Below are 19,419 nucleotides of genomic sequence, written 5' to 3'. Positions count from 1 at the left end.
GCAGAGCCATTTGAGAAATTCTGTTTGCAATTATAAGTGCTGAATAGGGAGTACTTTGCATTTCCTTTGACGACACTGAAAGCTATAAGCAATCCTGATATTAAAATCTTTGGAAATTGATGAGTACCCCAGGCATCATTACAATATTTTCTCCCCCAATCTCAGTAATTAAAATCTATTATGTGAACACGTGTTAATATTTTTTATCAACTAGTTTTTAATTAACTAAACACACAGGGCCTCCCGCAGTAGAAATGATACGTTTCATTGTAAATGACCCACCCCCACCCTCTAATTCCCCGCCAGATTTATTTGGGAGTCTGGCTGGGAGCTTTATTGAAAACATACCACAGTACTGAATTCCGGAACCTGCCACAACAGCCAGTCTTCATTAAGTGTGTACAGGGCTTTGCAAGTGATTACATCCACGGGACCCTTGTTAATTTTCTGGTTCAGAGTCGTCACCAGCAAATAGAAGGGCTCTCCAACAGTCTCCTTGGAAAAGACACAAAAGTGACAGTAAGCTTTCTGTGGAATCCACTGTACTTTCCAAAGAATTAAAGTTTCTGTTTATGGCAGTAAGGCAGGAGACAGGGTTTTCTAACACTCAACATGAAACTCCCAAGAAAATACACGTTGCTCCACTTGGGATTGGATGCAAAACTCAGAAAACTGCCTCCTCTCTCCATCGCGAATGCACGTCTGCACACGCGCACATTCACAGCCACGTGCAGTACTCACAGTATCCCTTGTTATTTTCTGTTTAAACTTACATATGGCAGACTAATGCTCATCAGTGGGTTAATGCCTAGGAACAGTTAGATGTGGAGAGTGTACCTTTGTTTACATTTGTATTTAATCGCCCTTTAGCAAGCCAGAAATAAACGACATTTTAAAAAAATGCACAATTATCCTTAGTAACAAGGATAAATGTAAGAACATTTTATACATTTGCCAAATCCAATGTTTTTTGGTGTTAACAGCACTTCTCGAAGGAAGCAGCCTGCCGTTCAACAGTTTGCAGCCTTACCTCCTCCCCATGGGCCAGGCCCAGCCCCGGGCAGTTCCCAGACACACTGCACAGTCCCACCTGGACATGTTTTCCGGTGCTGGGCCAGAGGGACTCCATCTTCTTCCCTGAACCAGAGCCAGTTCTATTGCCTCTAAGGTTTTTCCCCAAACACTCGGCCCATCCTGATTGGCTCTTTCTTCAAATTTAAGCCACATGCATTTTTCCTGGCTGGGGGTGGGACTGCCTCCCCTGCCGTGATGGAAATGGCTCACAGTCGCAGCCACGGATGTCTGCATTCCAAAGGACTCTGAGCACCTCAAGTGGGAGGCTGTGTGTTCTGTTTCCACGGCATCCTCCCAAGGCACTTAGCCCTGGGTCAGCTGTAGAGTATTTGCTAAATAAGGAACCTTCCGTAATCAATGGACGTTAGGCCTCTGTGGTGGAAGAAGAACCGTGGCTAGGAAGTCAAAGTGCCTTAGTGATGATGAAAGGCCAGCCACGTGGCTGGGGCTCGAAGCGCCAGTTAAGAGTCAAGCTTGACAAGCGATACGTCCAGCTGGGAAAGGAGGATTCCCCTGGGTCTCACCTGCTTTCCCTTGCGCAGGCAAGTTACCTAAGACATCTTAAGTCTGTCAGCATCCCACTCCAACCCTGTCCCTTTCTTTATACTTGCTGCAGGAATATCTGCCCTCCCCAGTCCCTGGGCTTCCTCTTGCCACCTCCTGCCACCCTGCAGCTCCCTTTCGGCTTCTGTCCCCGCTGTGATACCTCCTTGAGTCTCCTCTTCAGTGCAGGGCAGAAGTGGAAATTCAGAAATTTCCAAGGTAGGGAGGGCAGCAGGACTAATGCATGACATTTAATTCTCATGAGAAACTTCCTTTATTTAGTGGTTTACAACCTCACCCTTCTCTTCTCTTTCCCTCCACCGCCCACCCCCCCAACCCAAGTAATGCGCTGACCACAAAACTAGAACCTCTTTTCCTGCAGCACAGATCAGAAGGGAGGCTGAGAACCCTTGGACAGGGGCTGCATATTCCCACAGGGGTTGGAGTCAGGGGGCCAGGTGGGCTCTCGGGGGCTGTGTGAAGGGGCAGCTCTTGACTCAGGAGGCCAGTGGTCAGGAATTCTCCAGAACTCCCTGGAGGGTAGCTAGACTGAGCTAAGTAACATCTGGCCCTACACTCTGCCCATGCTCCTGGGTCTAACCCTGGCTAATCACCAGAATCCCTTGGGGCCTCTTGTTAAGCATTCAGATGCCTGGGCCCCACTCTAGACCTACAGAGCTGCCATCTCTCTGAAGAATGAGGCCTGGGTATCTGTAGTTTTCATACCTTCCCGGGGCCGGGGGCGGGGAGGCGGTGGGGGAGGAGGATACTGATGTGTGGCTGATTTGGAGAATCACAGGGCCATGAGGTTTCTTTGTCACCACTGAACACAACTTTTAGGCGAGCCACAGCCGCTGCGTACATGATTCCCCTCCCCCAGGGGCCAGGCTTCCACACTTTAACAGACCAGGGCAGATTCCATCTTTTCAGTGCACAGGGGGGTGGCTAAGAGCTCTCGGACCCTGGTGCTGTCCCACAGTAGCAGTGAGATCTGGGGAGAGTCACAGCTCTTCTGTGTGTCCCAGTTCCCCCATATACAAAATGGTCATGAAGACACTTAGCTCACAGGACCCTTAAGGGGATGAAATGAGAAACGATAGGTAAAGCTCTTAGCATGCTGTCTGGTACATTCAATAAATGGCATTATTATTTTACCCACAAAGCCTTGGTGTCTTGGAAGGGGAAGTTACCTGGCGGTCACGGAGCTACTGTCACCCACTAAACATCTGTGGGGTAGGACAGGAGGACTAGGGCTGTCGGTATCCCAGACCCCCTTGAGCACCTGGTGGAGGGACATCAGACCCCCGCACCAGCGGGAATTATTCCACTGAAAGTGAAAGTATCGCCGACTGGCTGGATGCCACTTCCTCCCGGCGAGCCGAGCCGCCCCCTCACCACCCAGAGTGCTCCAGACGCTCTTGAATCAGCACTGTGAAATCTTGACCCAGAATGCTTTGCTCAAGGAGGCCGTTTGGGCTCGCAGCCCAGATTTTCTCAACATCTCACCCCTCTAATGCCCGAGAGCAGCCCTTGAAAGCGCAGTTAAGAATCACAAGATCCAGTAGAAAGAGCTGGAAAGGGATTTAAAGGCAACGCCCACACACGCCCGTCATTTGCTGGATTAAAAACAGATGCTCAGATGCAAAGAGCCATGCCCAGGGACACACAGCTGACCCGGGCTGAGGTGGTTCCAGAGCCCAGACCTGCTTCTAACCAAGACCCCTAGTCTGGTGCTCTCTCTACTATCCCAGGGGCTTGTGAAAATCATGGATTACTGGGCTCCACTTCCGGAGCTTCTGATCCAGTGAGGCCATGGTGGGGCAGGAGTTGGCCTTTGAAGACCAAGACCAGGGAACTGGGTGAGAGTCCTGGTGCCTCCATCTAGCAGCTGTTGTGGCTAAAGCAAAGACGGTGGGAAACAAAAAATATTCGTCCCAGAAATCACTGGCTCAACATCTCCCCAAAGCCTCTGATGATTTATACCAAGTAAACAGAAAAGACGACAGATTTCATTAATCTTAATAAATGGGTATTGCCTTAGGGAGAGGAAGGGGTTGGTGAGAAATAAAAAAAAAAATTGTTGTGCATCTACTTGTAAGATTGCATTAAACATTAAACTAAGCACAGTCTATTTAAAGCACTGCTGTTGGATCTAAACTTAAGTAGCACTGTTAAAACCTGTGGCATAGCAGTGTATCTTATTCAAAATTTAATTAGATTTTGGAACTATCTACAAATACACAATTATGCAGTTTTGATGGAATCTGGATGGCTGGTAAAATTAAAGGATAAAAGAATCTTCTGTACCAGGGGCCTCAGAGGGCTGGGTGAAGATAGAGTTCAACAGGACACCCTTATTTTCACATTAATATTTTATAAGAGTAATGGCCAACATTTATGGAGGCTTCCTTAGTGCTAAGCAATTGCATATGTTTTCTCATCTGCACTTCAAAACAGTCCTAAAATCTTCTTCCAATTCTCTAGTTTATAAAACGAAGTAAGTGGTGAAGTCTAGATTCAGATCAAGTAGCGGACTCTAGGACCCACCACCCTTGTCACCACTGGAATCTATAGAAAGTTTGCATTTGAAAAGATTTTAAAGTTCAATTAGATGACAACCACATGCACACAGTAACTCCAACAAAGCAAACTCCAGGGGGAGGCAGCTCTTTGGAGAGCTGCTTTAATGCGGAATGACTGGTAGGAATTGACTGCAATTAGCTTACAGCATATTGGTAGGTAATGGGTATTTCTACAATGCTTCAGAGGGCCTGAAACAGTTTGTTCTCTTTGGTGTTTGAAATATTCGCTTTTCTCAGTACATTTTCTTAAATGGGCTGACTGGGGTCTGGGTGTGAATTGATGTGAGAAGGTAAACTCACTTGAAAAGTCTCACCTGAGGAAATTCTAAATGAATTACATTTGCACAGATGTTGAAAGACAACAGATTTCATTAATGTTTACTTTCCCTCTCTCTGTTCTGGCTCAGGACCAAGACGAAACATGGTTAAATGCTGACACCATCGAGCATTCAGGATTTATCCTGGCAAAGGCATCAGAGTCTGCTAAAAATAACTGCCTATTGTCTTACCTCTGACACTGCTGAGGGATGTGACACTTACCCGAAGAAAACCAGAAAGGCAGACGGACATCCAGTTTGTGAGGAGTTTTTCGACCACGGATTCCGTGCGTCTCAGCATGAGTTTCGGCTGCATGTTACTACACTGTTCCATCAAGTCCCTGGTCAGCACCTCTAGGATGCTGGTCAGGTAGACCAGCTTGGTTTGCAGTGCAATGGTTAGGAAGGAGGCAAACAGACACCTGTTGAAAAAGAGAGCTGGGTGAACCATCGGCTGCAGGCCTAGCTGGACACTCATGGGAGTTTCCATGGACGCTCACTGGCAGGGCAGGGAGCTGTCCTGTTGGGTTGGGAGCTTTTTTCGTGTTTTTTTTTTTTAATGTTTAGATTCTAACCACTTCTATCTCTAGAACGTTTTCTGTGTTTTCAGCATTTAAACTAGAGTGGTAACAAGAAGTGAGTCTTCCAAAGTTTCAGGATGTTTTAAAAATAAAAAATAACACTTCTGCTTTTTTTTTATTAAGAATTTATGGGCCGGACATGGTGGTTCACGCCTATAATCCCAGCACTTTGGGAGTCCAAAGCAGGCAGATCACCTGAGGTCAGGAGTTTGAGACCAGCCTGGCCAATGTGGTGAAACCCTGTCTCTACTAAAAATACAAAAATTAGCCAGGCATGGTGGCATGCTCCTGTGGTGCCAGCTACTGGAGAGGCTGAGGCAGGAGAATTGCTTGAACCCGGGAGGTGGAGGTTGCAGCAAGCCTAGATTGTGCCACTGCACTCCAGCCTGGGCAACAGATTGAGACTCCATCTTAAGGAAAAAAAAAAAGAATTTATGTGGGTTTTTTTGGGGTGTTGGAGTTTTTCAGGGTTACTTGGGGGTGGGAGGGTTGTGTGTGTGTCTTCAAAATAGACTCTGTTTTGGGAGCTGGGGGCAGGAGGCTGAAGCAGCAGGATCGCTTGAGCCCAGGGTTTGAATCCAGCCTAAGCAACATAGCGAAACCCTGTCTCAAATTTTTTAAAAAGGCTAGGCACAGTGGCTTATGCTTTATAATCCTTGTGGAAGTGGGTATCGTGTGAGTCAGGAGTTTGAGACCAGCCTGGGCAATATAGCAAGACCCCATCTCTACTACAACAACAACAAAACATTAGCTGGGTGTGGTGGCATGCACCTGTAGTTCCAGCTACTTGGGGAGGCATAGGCAGGAGGGTAGCTTGAGCCCAGGAGGATGAGGCTGCAGTGAGCTATGATCACACACTTCAGCCTGGGCCACAGAGTGAGACTCCAACTTAAAAAAAAAAAAATTGTGTTGGGGTGGTGTGGTCTAAAATAGAGATAAGGCTGCATAAACTCCCAATCAAATAGCATTTGGAAAAGTGCATGTTCTCAAGATACCAAGTTCAGATAGTGGTTTGGAAATAAAATATGGGGCTCAGGTTTGATTTCTCTCTTTTTTTTTTTTTTTGTAGAGACAAGGTTTTGCTGTGTTGGTCAGGCTGGTCTTGAACTCCTAGCCTCAAGTGATTGCCCGCCTTGGCCTCCCAAAATGCTGGGATTATAGCCATGAGCCACCACACCCGGCCTGATTTTCTCTTCTTAAAGGCTTTTAAAACTTCAAAGAATGGACTAATACCTGTCCTTCACAGAAAAGTTCTTCTGCTTTTCAAGAGTGTGGATGACAGTAACAAGAAAGCTTTTATTACAGATTAGGGCATCCAAAGCTGTGAGACTTTCATTCTTGTCGTTGGCGTCTCTGTTCTGATAAAAAGAAAAAAATATATAATATAATACAAAATCATATATAAGTTTAAAGTTAGAAAGTAGATCCACAATGGGTTTTCCAAGACAATGAATTATTTAATATCGAATTCATGATCCAAAAAAACCCACAATAAAAATTCAAAGTAATAATAATGGAGATGATAATGATGATGATAACACTGGGCTAAAAATGAAAACGTAGAGACTTACATGCATATCTTCAGTGAAGATGTGGGTGAAGCCACCTGACTGAGAGGAAGGAGACACTTTTATTATTCATAACATCCAAAGGAAATGAAGAGTGTATTTTTGTTATAATACCCAAGTCCATTTTAATAAAGTAGAGACACTATTTGCTAATCTGAAGCGCCCCTGGGTTTATGGTGGCTGCGTATTCTCTAATACATAATAAATAATTATTCAGCTTTCAAGAAACACCACTGAATTCCGAAAGCCTCTAAGAAGAAGAATTATCATGGCATCAGTCCCAGGTTTGGTAGATGAAGGTATCATCCCATGTTTTAGAAGAAGTGATTTAAGAGTTAAGGGGTCATTGATGAAGATTATGCAAATATCAGACCCCTCTTCAAGCAATTTACCTTCTAAAGATAAAGACTAAATTACGTTGCTAAGTTTTACAAGTGTTACCTAAGTAGCATCTACTATTTCAATACACAATGATATGGAAAGACGGGGGTAGTTAAAAGCATAGAATCTGGACCAAACTACTTGGGTTCCAGTCCTGGTTTTAATCACATACTGGTCACATGACATGGGATGTGTTACCTAACCTCTCTGTGTCTGATTTGCCTCATCTCTGAAATGGGGACAATAATGGTTCCCACCTCAGAGGTTTAGTGTGAAAATAAAATGGGTGCAGAGTAAGTGCCCTGTGTCAGTTATCATTACTGGTTTTATTCCTAATTTATAGCAAACTAGACCACAATGCTATCACCCCACTGGTTTCTAAATGCTAGGTAGCTCTGGAATATAAACTTCAAAATTTGAGGGTTTGTAGTATATCATAAACCTTATTAAAAATTAATGGTTAAGGCCGGGCGCGGTGGCTCACGCCTGTAATCCCAGCACTTTGGGAGGCCGAGGCGGGCAGATCACGAGGTCAGGAGATCGAGACCATCCTGGCTAACACGGTGAAACCCCGTCTCTACTAAAAATACAAAAAATTAGCCGGGCGTGGTGGTGGGCGCCTGTAGTCCCAGCTACGCAGGAGGCTGAGGCAGGAGAATGGCGTGAACCCCGGGGGGCGGAGCCTGCAGTGAGCAGAGATCGCGCCACTGCACTCCAGCCTGGGTGAGAGAGCGAGACTCCGTCTCAAAAAAAAAAAAAAAAAAAAAAAAAAAATTAATGGTTAAACTTTAAAAGTATGTTAAGCAATACTTTGAGTCCACAGAATGAGACTCTAAACTCAAAACATTCAGGTTTTTCTTCTTTTTTGATAATAATAGAAACTTTGAGCTAATCTTATATCTTGTGAAGTAAATTTCTTCTGTAGAGAATTTTGCTTCATAGTTTCAAATCTGCAAGCCCAAGCAAAAGACCTGAAACTATTTTGGCCATATCCTCCCCTAGTAAAAAGCAAAAAAGCCCCAAAAAAACAAACCAAAAAAAACCCCAGACCCTAGGTTTGCATTTTCTAGTTCTTAATATTTTTCTGCTGAACCAACTTCCATGTAAATAGGAGAAACAGGTTGATTCTTAGTCGTAAATACAGAAGTGCCGCCCTGGCTCTCTCTGTGTTTTGTTTTTTGTTTTTTTTGTTTTTTGAGACAGAGTCTTGCTGTGTCGCCCAGGCTGGAGTGCAGTGGTGTGATCTCAGCTCACTGCAACCTCTGCCCCCCGGGTTCAAGCAATTCTTTTTTTTTTTTTTTTTTTTTTGAGAAGGAGTCTCACTCTGTTGCCCAGGCTGGAGTGCAGTGGCGCTCTCTTGGCTCACTGCAAGCTCCGCCTCTCAGGTTCACGCCATTCTCCTGCCTCAGCCTCCAGAGTAGCTGGGATTACAGGCGTGATCCCACCATGCCTGGCTAATTTTGTATTTTTAGTAGAGACAGGGTTTCACCGTGTTGGCCAGGCTGGTCCCTAACTCCTGACCTCAAGCGATCCACCCACCTCGGCCTCCCAAAGTGCTGGGATTACAGGCGTGAGCCACCATGCCCGGACTCGTGGCTCTCTGTGTTTTAAGGCTGCTTCCTCCTTTCATTCAAATTTCCCTTTTCTTCAGCTTAGATCCTCTGCCTACCCTTATTTCTTCTCCTATTTTATGCAAAGCAAAGAGTAGTCAATATAATAAAAAGCAAGGCTTTAAAAGCCAAAACCAACAGGCAGAGCAAAGAACCCTGGCCTCCTTTGAGAACCTACAATCTCCTCTGGATTTTGCCTGTTGCTTTTTTGTAGGTGCTGAACACCCAAATCCTTCCCCTGTGGCCCCCAACCTCCAGGCCTAGAGGATTTGGCTTCTGATCAATCCATAAAGAGCCTAATTAATACCAGGACTTATCTGCAGCCTGGAATGCATTTCAAGTGGCATTGTCTTCTTATGATATGTTTCCCTGTTCTATCTTTTCTTAATTATTATAAATTCAATTTTGACTTAGGTCTTCTTGAAAGGGTTCTGACAAATTTATGCATATTTTTTTTCCTGGGTTCTCTCCTTTAAACAACTTCTGACTTCAATTTTTATGACTTTCCCAGTTGTTTTTCAAGATTATACACAACACTGAGTTAAATCAGTTTGGCTCCTTTGCAACTATCTCTCTTCTCTTAAAATAAGGTAGCATTGTTCCTGGGATCTTTTTTTTTTTTTTTGGAAACATTAAACTTGCAACAGTGTTCCTTTACATTCATTACTCTATCTTGTTCTTGATTACCAAATTTAGAACATAAGAACATTTCTTTTCTCAGGCCACAGATTACTCTATTCAGCACTCAAGGGCAATCATTAACTGTAAAAGCCCACACAGCATTCATGTTGATAGTAAAAAATCTCCATTATTTTATTGCTTTTAAATTCTTAATGGGGATCTCAGATAGCTCGGAAATAGGGCTCGTGATGCAACCTTTGCGGAGGCCCCGCACAGTCATCCTGATTCGGGGAATCGAATTCCTCTCCCCAGGCAGTGTTCTGCCATAGAAATGGATGAGGTGGCAAATGGCAGATCTCGGTGCCTCGGTACTCTTGAAGAATAAGTTAAAGGAAACAAACTTCACCAGCACAAAAAGCTGAAGTCTTATTTACAGCCTTCTTGATTTATAACACTGAGGCTTGGACCAAAAAATATGGCAGGTGTTTTATGGAGGCATTCCAACCTCCAGACCCCGCATTGCCTATCATGGTGTCCTTCTAAATTATAGAGAAACTGGAAATTGCTTACTGCATGTGTCTGGGTTTCTCAACTCTAGGCTTCTGGCCAATTGTTCCGGAGAAGCTTCTGGTAAGGTGATACAAACTCTCCTTTGGCCTGGAGAGATTTCAGCCATTGCTTAGAAGTCTAGATTGAAATGTGATCCTTGGTATTGATGTGTTTAAGAGGTTGGGCCTCTATGTGGTCATCAGACCGCAAAAAAGAAGGGCAATATGGCGGAGCTGGGGTATCAGGATGTGGCGGTGATGATACGCAGGATGAGTGTACCTCGCCAAAGACTTGGGAGGGTAAATGGAGAAGGCTGAGTGAGTGGGTGAGAAAATGGAGGCGTGAGAACATAGGTAAGACCAGCAACCCAAAGGGTTAAGTAGACGACTCCTCAGAGCCCTAGAACAAATGAATTAATCAGTTCGTGCATCTATGTGTACTAAATGAGGACGATACAAACTGATCAGCTAAAGAAAAACTACCGTAGAGAGCCATAAGAACTCTACATGGCTAAAAATGCCTGTTTTCAACTCCAATTCCATCCATGTCTACTTTCCTCCCTTTTGACCGTTAGTATTTTTCCTTTCCATTTGAGAAGTAATAGTGAATAATCTGGTCGCTGGAATGTAAGTCATGCAGATAAACACAACAAATTGGCTAGCTCACAATTTATTGATTTTTAAATAAACTAGCTCACTTCCCAGCTACACATTCAGTTCTACACTGGGAGTAAAAGAAAGCAAAAATCATCACTCTGAGCTTCTGTCCCTCTTAGGTTTTTGTTACTGGGCAAAGAATAATCACCAGTGACCCATCACTGTTTTATACCCTAATCAATCCAATTAATAATTACCCTCCTCCCTGCTCTGCTCAAACTTAAGCCATTATTTTGTACCAAGCACATTATCTATAGCTGCCTTGGAAGCAAACACTCGTTTTGACAACAGCAACAAGCACCTTCATTATTATTCAAGACTCAACCTTCGGAATATGATCAATGCTCTTTTACCTCAGGGAAGAAAGTTCTCAGAGCAAAATGTTTGTAGTCAAGGAAGGGAACAGTTCCAAAACTATCAACCACATCCAATTTATCCATCTGCAGCTCAGCAAAGCCTGCAAAACAGAATCCCAAGAGCAATATTTTAACTCAACAAACAATGGATAAGATCTTCTGCTGTTTTGTCTAACACAGAGTATGACCTTGGTTTTCATTAAAGAAGAAACAATAGATAATGACTTGGTTGGCTGCAGAGAAGAGCTGAAATAAAACACAAAGCCAGGCCCAGGCCCTGCTGTTCCGTTGTCTTCTATTATACAAACAGTTCTCATTACTGTGGCCATCTCCATGTAAGGGTAAAAAAATAAGAATATAAATATAAAAGGCTTGTTTTTCTACAAATACCATTTTGGAGCCTACCATCACGTATCTCTTTCCGGAGCTCGCTTTCCAGCAATTCTAGTTGTTGACTCTGTTTGCGACTCAGCTCCTTCGATTTGTGCCTGGTCACCCCCACGGCCGCTAAGAGACAGAGATGCTGCATCAGAGGGACATGGTAACTCAAAAACCAAAAATTAAAACAAATAGCAACCTTTACAGTTCTTAAAAACAAAAACAAAAACAGATAGGGACAGAGAGCAAGAGCTAGAATGAAACTAGAAAATAGCATTAAAGAGCTGGATCTCATAAAAAAGAAAATTTCCCAGTGAGGGGTCACTCTGAAGAGGAAGATGCTAAAATGCAGCAGAAGAAAACCAAAGCCTTACTCATTCTACAAGTGAAAGCTAAATCAAATAACCTTCACTTGTAACCAAAGATCCCAGTTGGCTGAAACGTAATGAAACAAGCCAAGTTTCTTCCCCACAGCTGCAGCCACTTGCATTGTTCCATTCTTTTTGAATGTTTGTAAGCATCCCTGGAGAAATAAAGTTGTGCTGCAAATGCAGAAAGGAACTGCAGATCCACAGTTGGCTACCTGGGCCAAACCTGCATAGAGCTAATGGGGTGACATGATGAGCGAGCCCCAAGGAACTCCCATACCTCCATATTGCTTCTAACTGTGCTGCAGAGGCCATAACCAACCCATTTTGGTGCTTGGGTTCATGTCCTTGCTCTGCCATTTACTAGCTATGTGACCTGGGTTAAGTTCCTCAGCATCTCTGTGCCTGGCTGCCTTCTCTGTAAGAGTGCCTATCTCACTGTGATGCTGGAAGGATTATAAGAAGTAACTCACAAAAAGCATTAAGAATGTATTATTTTAAAAAGTATAGGTATTCAACAATCAACCATCATTGTTCTAGGAAGCTTCTCCTCACTTATACAAATTACAGCCAGGTGCGGTGGCTCACGTCTGTAATTCCAGCACTTTGAGAGGCTGAGGTGGGAGCATGGCTTGAGGCTAGGGGTTTGAGATCAGCCTGGGCAGCAGAGAAAGATATTTTTCTGTCTTTACAAAAAAATAGAAAATTAGATGGGTGTGATGGTGCATGCCTGGAGTCCCAGCTACTTGGGAGGCCGAGGTGGGAGGATCACTTGAGCCTAGGAGGTCAAGGCTGCAGTGAGCCATGATCATGCTACTGCACTCAGCCTGAGCAAAAAAGGGAGACCCTTTCTCAAAAAAAAAAAAAAAAGGGAAAAGAAATTACATAATAGATGGGCTCTGCTACCAACAATGCTGGAGGAAACAAATACGGCTCTTCACTGGACTACTTCATAAAGTCAACAGTCTTAATAACGTGCACTGTGCATGTCTAAGAAAGGGTGGAGTATGACATAGCGATTCCCAAACTTACTTGCCCATGGAACCCCTTTTTCCAGGACAGTCACTTGGGACCATTGTTCCTCAGGCCTCAGTTTGAGCAACATTGGCTCATGCACGCAAAGGCTCATTTTTTTCTAGCTCCAGAGACTTGCACAGTTATCAGCAACATAACAGGTGCTCAATGAACATAAGGTAAACAGATGCAGGGATGAATGAGTGAATAAATGAGTGTATGGAAGGAGACACTGGCAACTGCCTGTACTAGCCATCAAATTTCAGAAAGGCAATGCCTATGTTAAATCAAGAAATACAAAGGGCTTTTTTTTTTTGAGACGGAGTCTTGCTGTGTGGCCAGGCTGGAGTGCAGTGGCGCGATCTCGTTTCTCAGTGCATATAAGCAAAGCGGTCACTGGGTGTGAAAGAAACAGCTGTCCACAGCTCTGGCTGCCCTTGCACCCCTGTTCACGTAGGTCACCAGACACTCATTCTAGGGGACAAGAGCCTGGGTATGTCAGGTCCAACAGCCAGCTGAGCCCCTGATGACAAGACCAGGAGGTGGGCCTGAGCAACCCAATTTGTGTAGGGCAGAGAGAAGACACTGATCTCTGAATCCTCCAGTCACAGTGGGAAGGGCTGAGTTGGCCTCATGCCAGTCTGTAGCCATTACTAGAAAACCAAGCCAAGTGTGCTCTCCCGATGGCCAGCATTTAGAGCCACATTCTTGCTCAAGGCACAGTGACCCAGGAGCAGCCAAGACACACAGGCTCAGAATGTCGCAGGTGACAGGACAGCAGAGAGCCTCTTACTTTATAGCAAAGCAGGATACTGCAGTGGCTCAGAGCCCAACCTCCTAGTCCCAGCTGTCCTTGAGAGGCTGGGGTGAGTTGTTTGAACCCTTTTCCTCCCCCAGTTCCCTCATTTGCAAAAGGGACAAGCGCGATCTCGGCTCACTGCAACCTCCAGCTCCCAGGTTCAAATGATTTTCCTGCCTCAGCCTCCCAACTAGCTGGGATTACAGGCACGTGCCACCACACCCGGCTAATTTTTGTATTTTTAGTAGAGATGGGGTTTCACCATGTTGGTCAGGATGGTCTCGATCTCCTGACCTCGTGATCCACCTGCCTTGGCCTCCCAAAGTGCTGGGATTGCAGGCATGAGCCACCGGGCCCAGCCAAAGTGCCATTTGTTGGTAGATAAGAGTTCCTTTTTCAAAGAAGGATGAGAGAAAATAGACTTCAAATGACAAGCAGCTCAGAACCAGAGTCACAAACAAAATGGCTGCAGATATCAGGTACATAGATGAGTTAAATGGCCTAAGTGGAGACAATATGGAGTGGTGGCGACTGTGGTCAAAACCTAGGGAGCACATTCCCTGTCTCAAGGGCGTAGCTGCTACTCAGCTCTAATAAACTGATGCTATGGAAATTTGGGATCCAGTGATCCAAATCTTTCACATTTTCAAGAGATGTTTCAAAATGTGAATCACTAATTTTTAAATGTTATAAGCTACTTAATAGTTTTAGAAAATGCTACATGGGCAAAACAAAATATATTGGTGGGCCAGATTTAGCCAATGAGCAACCACCATGGGCTCACTGTGTGTGGATGAGCCCGGGACCACTTTAAGAGATGACATAGATCGCACTTCTATTTAAAAAAAAATCATAGGGCCGGGCGCGGTGGCTCACGCCTGTAATCCCAGCACTTCGGGAGGCCAAGGCAGGCGGATCACAAGGTCAGGAGATCGAGACCATCCTGGCTGACACGGTGAAACCCCGTCTCTACTAAAAAATGCAAAAAATTAGCTGGGCGTGGTGGCGGGCAGCTGTAGTCCCAGCTACTCGGGACGCTGAGGCAGGAGAATGGTGGGAACCCGGGAGGTGGAGCTTGCAGTGAGCCAAGATCACGCTACTGCACTCCAGCCTGGGTGACAGAGCGAGATTCCGTCTCAAAAAAAAAAAAAAAATCATTTACCTTTTAGACACAGGGCCTCGTTCTGTTGTCCAGGCTGGCATGCAGTGGCACGATCATAGCTCACTGTAACCTCAAACTCCTGGACTTACACAGTCCTCCCTCCTTGGCCTCCCAAAGTGTTGGAACTACAGGCGTGTGCCACTGTGCCCAGGCACGACCACACTTCCAAAGTGTGGTTCTGCCCAGAAAATCAAGAGTGGGATGAGACTGGGGTGATGGCTGGTGGTGGGTGGTCAAGATGAAATAACCAAGTCCTGGGAGCCCAAAATCCCAGAGAAGTTCTTAGGGAATTACATAAATGAACATTTGTCACCACAATTCGAAGGGATGGAGAAGCAAAGTAGATTATATCCCTCAAATCCCAAGATACCACCTATGTAAACCAGCCTTCTATTAATGAAGCATCCTTAAAAACAATTTTGTTTTTTGTTTGTTTGTTTTTGAGATGGAGTCTTGCTCTGTTGCCCAGGCTGGAGTGCAGTGGTGTGATCTCGGCTCACTGCAACCTCCGCCTCCCAGGTTCAAGCAATTCTCCCTACCTCAGTCTCCTGAGTAGCTGGGATTACAGGCACCTGCCATCACGCCCGGCTAATTTTTGTACTTTTAGTAGAGATGGGGTTTTGCCATGTTGGCCAGGCTGGTCTTGAACTCCTGACCTCAAGGCGATCCGCCCGCCTCAGCCTCCCAAAGTGCTGGGATTATAGGCATCAGCCACCACGCCTGGCCAAAAGAAATGTTCAGAAAGCCCTCAGCGTGTACCTATTATTCGTTTCTCAAAGTTTTGATTTGGGCTTTCACCCATTTATACTTAATTGAAGCAAACAGCCCCTGAAAGCTAAAAGTCTGCCTGCCTGGCAAGAGGCCCCAGGGAATAATTTCTCTGACAAAATTAAACAGGGCACTTACCAAAGATGACAATCACTAGCAAGACAGGGAGCACAATCAGAAAATACCACGTGGAAGGAACTGACTCCTGCTCGACATAGAGCTCCAGGTTTCCCAGCTTGACCTGATGAGACAAAGAATGTCATTAGACCCAATTGAGTTGGGGACTGTATTTATTTACATAATTTCCCCCCTAAAATGGCTTCACAATACAAAAAGAAGCAGTGAGCTGGGTAGGATATCTGAGTTCAACTCTCATTTCTGTGGCAGATTAGCTACGTGTCATTGGGCAAATCCAGAATATTCACTGAATATTGTTTCCTGAAATGTCAGTTGATGTGTGCTGGACTAGACCCTCAGAGTCTCAATTTTGGCCCTCTTTGCTCTGGGGGTTTTACGTTGCAGGAGTGGGGGCAATAAAGAGGCAGTAACCTGTAGGCAAAAAGCCCTTGCCCTTTATCCTAAGGGAGAAACTCAATTTTTATCTTTTTTTTACAGGCAGGCTTATTTTGTTTTTGTTTTAGAGACAGGGTCTTGCTCTGTTGCCCAGGTTGGAGTGCAGTGGTGTGATCATAGCCCACTGTAGCCTCAAACTCATCATGGGCTCAAGTGATCTTCCCACCCCAGCCTCCCAAGTAGCTGGGGCTATGGTACACACCACCACACCTGGCTAATTTTTAAATTTTTTGTAGAGACAGGGTCTCACTATGTTGCCCAGTCTGGTCTCGAACTCCTGAACTCAAGCGATCCTCCCACCTCAGCCTCTCAAACTGCTGGGATTACAGGTGTGAGCCACTGTACCTAGCATCCTATTTTGAATAAAACATTCTGTGGCAAAAACCAGATTGGCAGTGCTGATCAGATCATCCCTGAGGGATTTTTCCAGTTTTAGCATTTTTTTGGTTGTATTTTGTGAAACTTTTCAAGGGAAAAACTCTACGTGAAGCTTAATTATTTCACTGATGTACATACAAGTATTAAGGCGTGTTTCCATCCTTGGACTCATACTGCCCCCATGGAGACATTTGAGCACAGTAGCTGGAGGATGGATTTGGACCCGGATAGCTGAAGCTCTCCATACCAGCCCTGCCACCTGCTCTGCTTCTCAGCTATGGAACCCTGAATTAGGTACACACATCCAGTCCTCTTTTTCCTCATCTCTGAAATGGGATGTTGGGAGTGCCTACTGGTAGGCTGTCATGACTAAATTCATGACGTCATCTGAATAAGTCGGCTCATGGCACCCTCCTCAAAACTCTCCCGTGCCTTCTGCAGCCCACAAGCCAAGCCCTCGCCATGGTCCACAAGGTCCTAATCATCTTCTGTTCTCTCCATGAACTCTCTAACCTCAGAAGCCTCTGCTCTGCTCCCTCCACTCCAGTCACACTGGCCTCCTTGCTGCTGTTCAAACACGCCAGGCAGCCTCCTGCCTCAGGACCTCTGCAACTTCTGCTCCCTCTGCCTAGAATATTCTACCCCAGATAGCCCATGGCTTGTTCCCACTCCTCCTTATACAGATGTCACCTTCACAAGCAGGCCTTTTCTGCCCACCATTGCAAAACCTGCAGCATGGCCCCCCTACATGCTCCTATTCCCACCCCCCACCCCCCCGCACTGGTGCTTTTTTTCTCCATAGCAACTGCCACCAAGTAACACAATTTTTATTTATATTCTTCACGCTGTGTCTCTTTAGGGAACCTCCATAAAGGCAGATGTTTTTGTCTGTTTTATTCTCTGTCTGTCCCCATCACAGCGTAGGCTCTCAGGAGCTATGTCATGAATGATGAAGAATGCTAGCATTTGGTCTTCTCAACTAACAGGAAAGGTGGGAACACTGGTGAGTTGAGTTGTTGTTCCGTATTTTGTTTTGAGACAGGGTCTTACTATGTTGCCCAGACTTCTAGGGGCTCAAATGATCCTCCTGCTTTGGCTTCCCAAAGTGCTGGCATTATAGGCTTGAGTTGTCTCTCCCAGCCTAGTTGTTATTCCCGATTTAATGGCTGGGCACAGTGGCTCACACCTGTAATGCCAGCACTTTGGGAGGCCGAGGCAGGCAGATCACTTGAGGCCAGGAGTTCGGGATCAGCCAGCCCAACACAGTGAAACTCCGTCTTTACTAAAAATAGAAAAAATTAGCCAGGCGTGGTGGTGCGCACCTGTAATCCCAGCTACTTGGGTGGCCAAGGCATGAGAATTGCCTAAAACTGGGAAGCGGAGGTTGCTGTAAGCCAAGATCGTGCCACTGCACTCCTGCCTGGGTGACAGAGTGAGACTCTGTCTAAAAAATAAATAAAACTTATTATTAACCCATTTATCATACAGATGGACAAAGAGAGGCTCAGGAAACTCAAGTGATTTTACCTAAGGCCACAGAGCTATTAACTGGTGCCACTGGGACATGAACACATTTTTGTTGTTGCCTTCCAGTCTGAAGTTCTTTTTCATTATCTTTTATCCAATTATTTATGATGATAGATCAAAAAGAATTTATATAGGCTGTACAGAGCCTCATATGGCATGAACAGTATAAAGGGTGACTTTTAATATGTTTCCCTTCTCAGTGGTGTCACATCTTTATTATGGGACATAAATATAGCAGTGACGTGTCCCCCAAACATCTGGGAAAATATTAATCGCAGAAAGTATGACTTCATGGTGAAGGAAGCAGCCCGTGACCCAGAGATTATCTGGTCTCCATCTGATTCTAATGCTACCCAGAGTGTGCTGAAGAGGCCCTTGTTTGTTTTGGGTTTCTGCTAAGACATGTCACCTCCGCATTTGAGAAAAGAGTGACAGCTCATTTGTCAATGGGTCTAGAGATTTTGCTTGCCGATGCTACTGCATAAATGTATGGCTAGAACAAAAGCTATCAAGACTCGTTAGGGTTATAGACAATGGTGTGTCCAACGCTTTGACATTCAAACAGGCACAGGGATGGATTCAGCCAGCTATTTTGGAGCTATTTTGCTTGGGCTCGCAGTACCAGCTTTGTTTATCTTCTATTTAAAGTGAGGATCTGAAGATCCATGAAAGATTCCATTCTGGCCTCTGGTTTAGCCAAGGAATTATCACAAAAATCAGGTAAAGACAGCAGGTGGGACTGCCAGGTCACTTACCCGAACTTTCTTAGAAGAGTTGGCAATGGTGCTTGCAGTCTTGATGCCTTTAATTTTGCAAAGGATGGTGGTGAGATCTTGATTTCTAGTAATATTTTCAAAACTGCAATTTAATTGCCCATTTTCTCCATGGAAGAGAGTAATTTCAATGTCTTTTTTGGAAATGTTGAAGTTGTCATTTTCTTTCTGTGAAGAACAAAATGAAGATGGAGAAATCAGAGCACGTGTAGAAACTCACAAGCATAAACACACCTTTCCAGTCAAGGGGTCAGGGTGACACCCCACCCAGAAAGAAAAGAAACATACTTGAATTTTCACTTCCAGTTCTGTGTCCACCTCAGATTCCACCCGATACCCTGTGAATCTGGGGTCCTCCCGATACTGCAGGGTTCCACAATCCAAGTAGGTGTCTTGTACTCTCAGCTTCACAGTGACATTTGTGCGTACTTTTGAACTCTTTAAACTGGGGGCTAAAAACCCGCAGTAAGTCGCCACACAATATTCAGACACCTGGGAGAAAAGAAAAGAACATTTTAGTAACTTCATTAATGAATCCCAGCTCTGATCTCTAAGAGCTAAGTGACCTGAGCAACTTAACTTCTTGGTGCTTCTGTTTCCTCATGTATAATATGGAGACAGCAATACTACTTCCCTCACAGGATTGACTTCACCCTACATTACATTAAATGAGGGCTATGTTAAATGAGATTATACATGCTTAGAACAGGGCCCGACACACAGTAAGCACTCAAAACATGCTAGTTAATATTATGATTAATATCATGAGTGACAATGAAAGCAGCTGGAAGGTTATACCATGGGAAAAGAGACTAGGCTGCCAGCAGTAGGCTAGGGAAAG

The 19,419-nt window shown here is 44.9% G+C and overlaps 1 protein-coding gene and 1 long non-coding RNA gene across 2 annotated transcripts in view; one reads left to right on the top strand and one right to left on the bottom strand.

Annotated features, from left to right (window-relative positions):
* Positions 1-305: 305 nt before the first annotated feature.
* PLXNC1 (plexin C1) overlaps positions 306-19,419 on the bottom strand; it is a 117,521-nt gene continuing 98,407 nt past the window's right edge. Inside the window, exons 13-21 of the mRNA XM_032170910.2 lie at positions 18,867-19,070; positions 18,561-18,746; positions 15,466-15,568; positions 11,244-11,345; positions 10,836-10,939; positions 6,669-6,707; positions 6,331-6,455; positions 4,740-4,938; positions 306-495 (exon numbers count right to left, since the gene is read on the bottom strand). Of these exons, the coding sequence (XP_032026801.1) occupies positions 334-495; positions 4,740-4,938; positions 6,331-6,455; positions 6,669-6,707; positions 10,836-10,939; positions 11,244-11,345; positions 15,466-15,568; positions 18,561-18,746; positions 18,867-19,070 (1,224 nt within the window). The 3' untranslated portion in view covers positions 306-333. The remainder of the gene's footprint in view (positions 496-4,739; positions 4,939-6,330; positions 6,456-6,668; positions 6,708-10,835; positions 10,940-11,243; positions 11,346-15,465; positions 15,569-18,560; positions 18,747-18,866; positions 19,071-19,419) is intronic.
* On the top strand, positions 3,122-5,202 carry LOC131380890 (uncharacterized). The gene is made up of 2 exons (XR_009209166.1): positions 3,122-3,476; positions 4,607-5,202. It is a non-coding gene; the product is annotated as an uncharacterized LOC131380890 (long non-coding RNA).

This window comes from Hylobates moloch, unplaced genomic scaffold (genome assembly GCF_009828535.3).
Source record: "Hylobates moloch isolate HMO894 unplaced genomic scaffold, HMol_V3 SCAFFOLD_12, whole genome shotgun sequence".
NCBI lineage: Eukaryota > Metazoa > Chordata > Mammalia > Primates > Hylobatidae > Hylobates > Hylobates moloch.
This window is presented reverse-complemented; position numbering and strand designations above follow the sequence as displayed.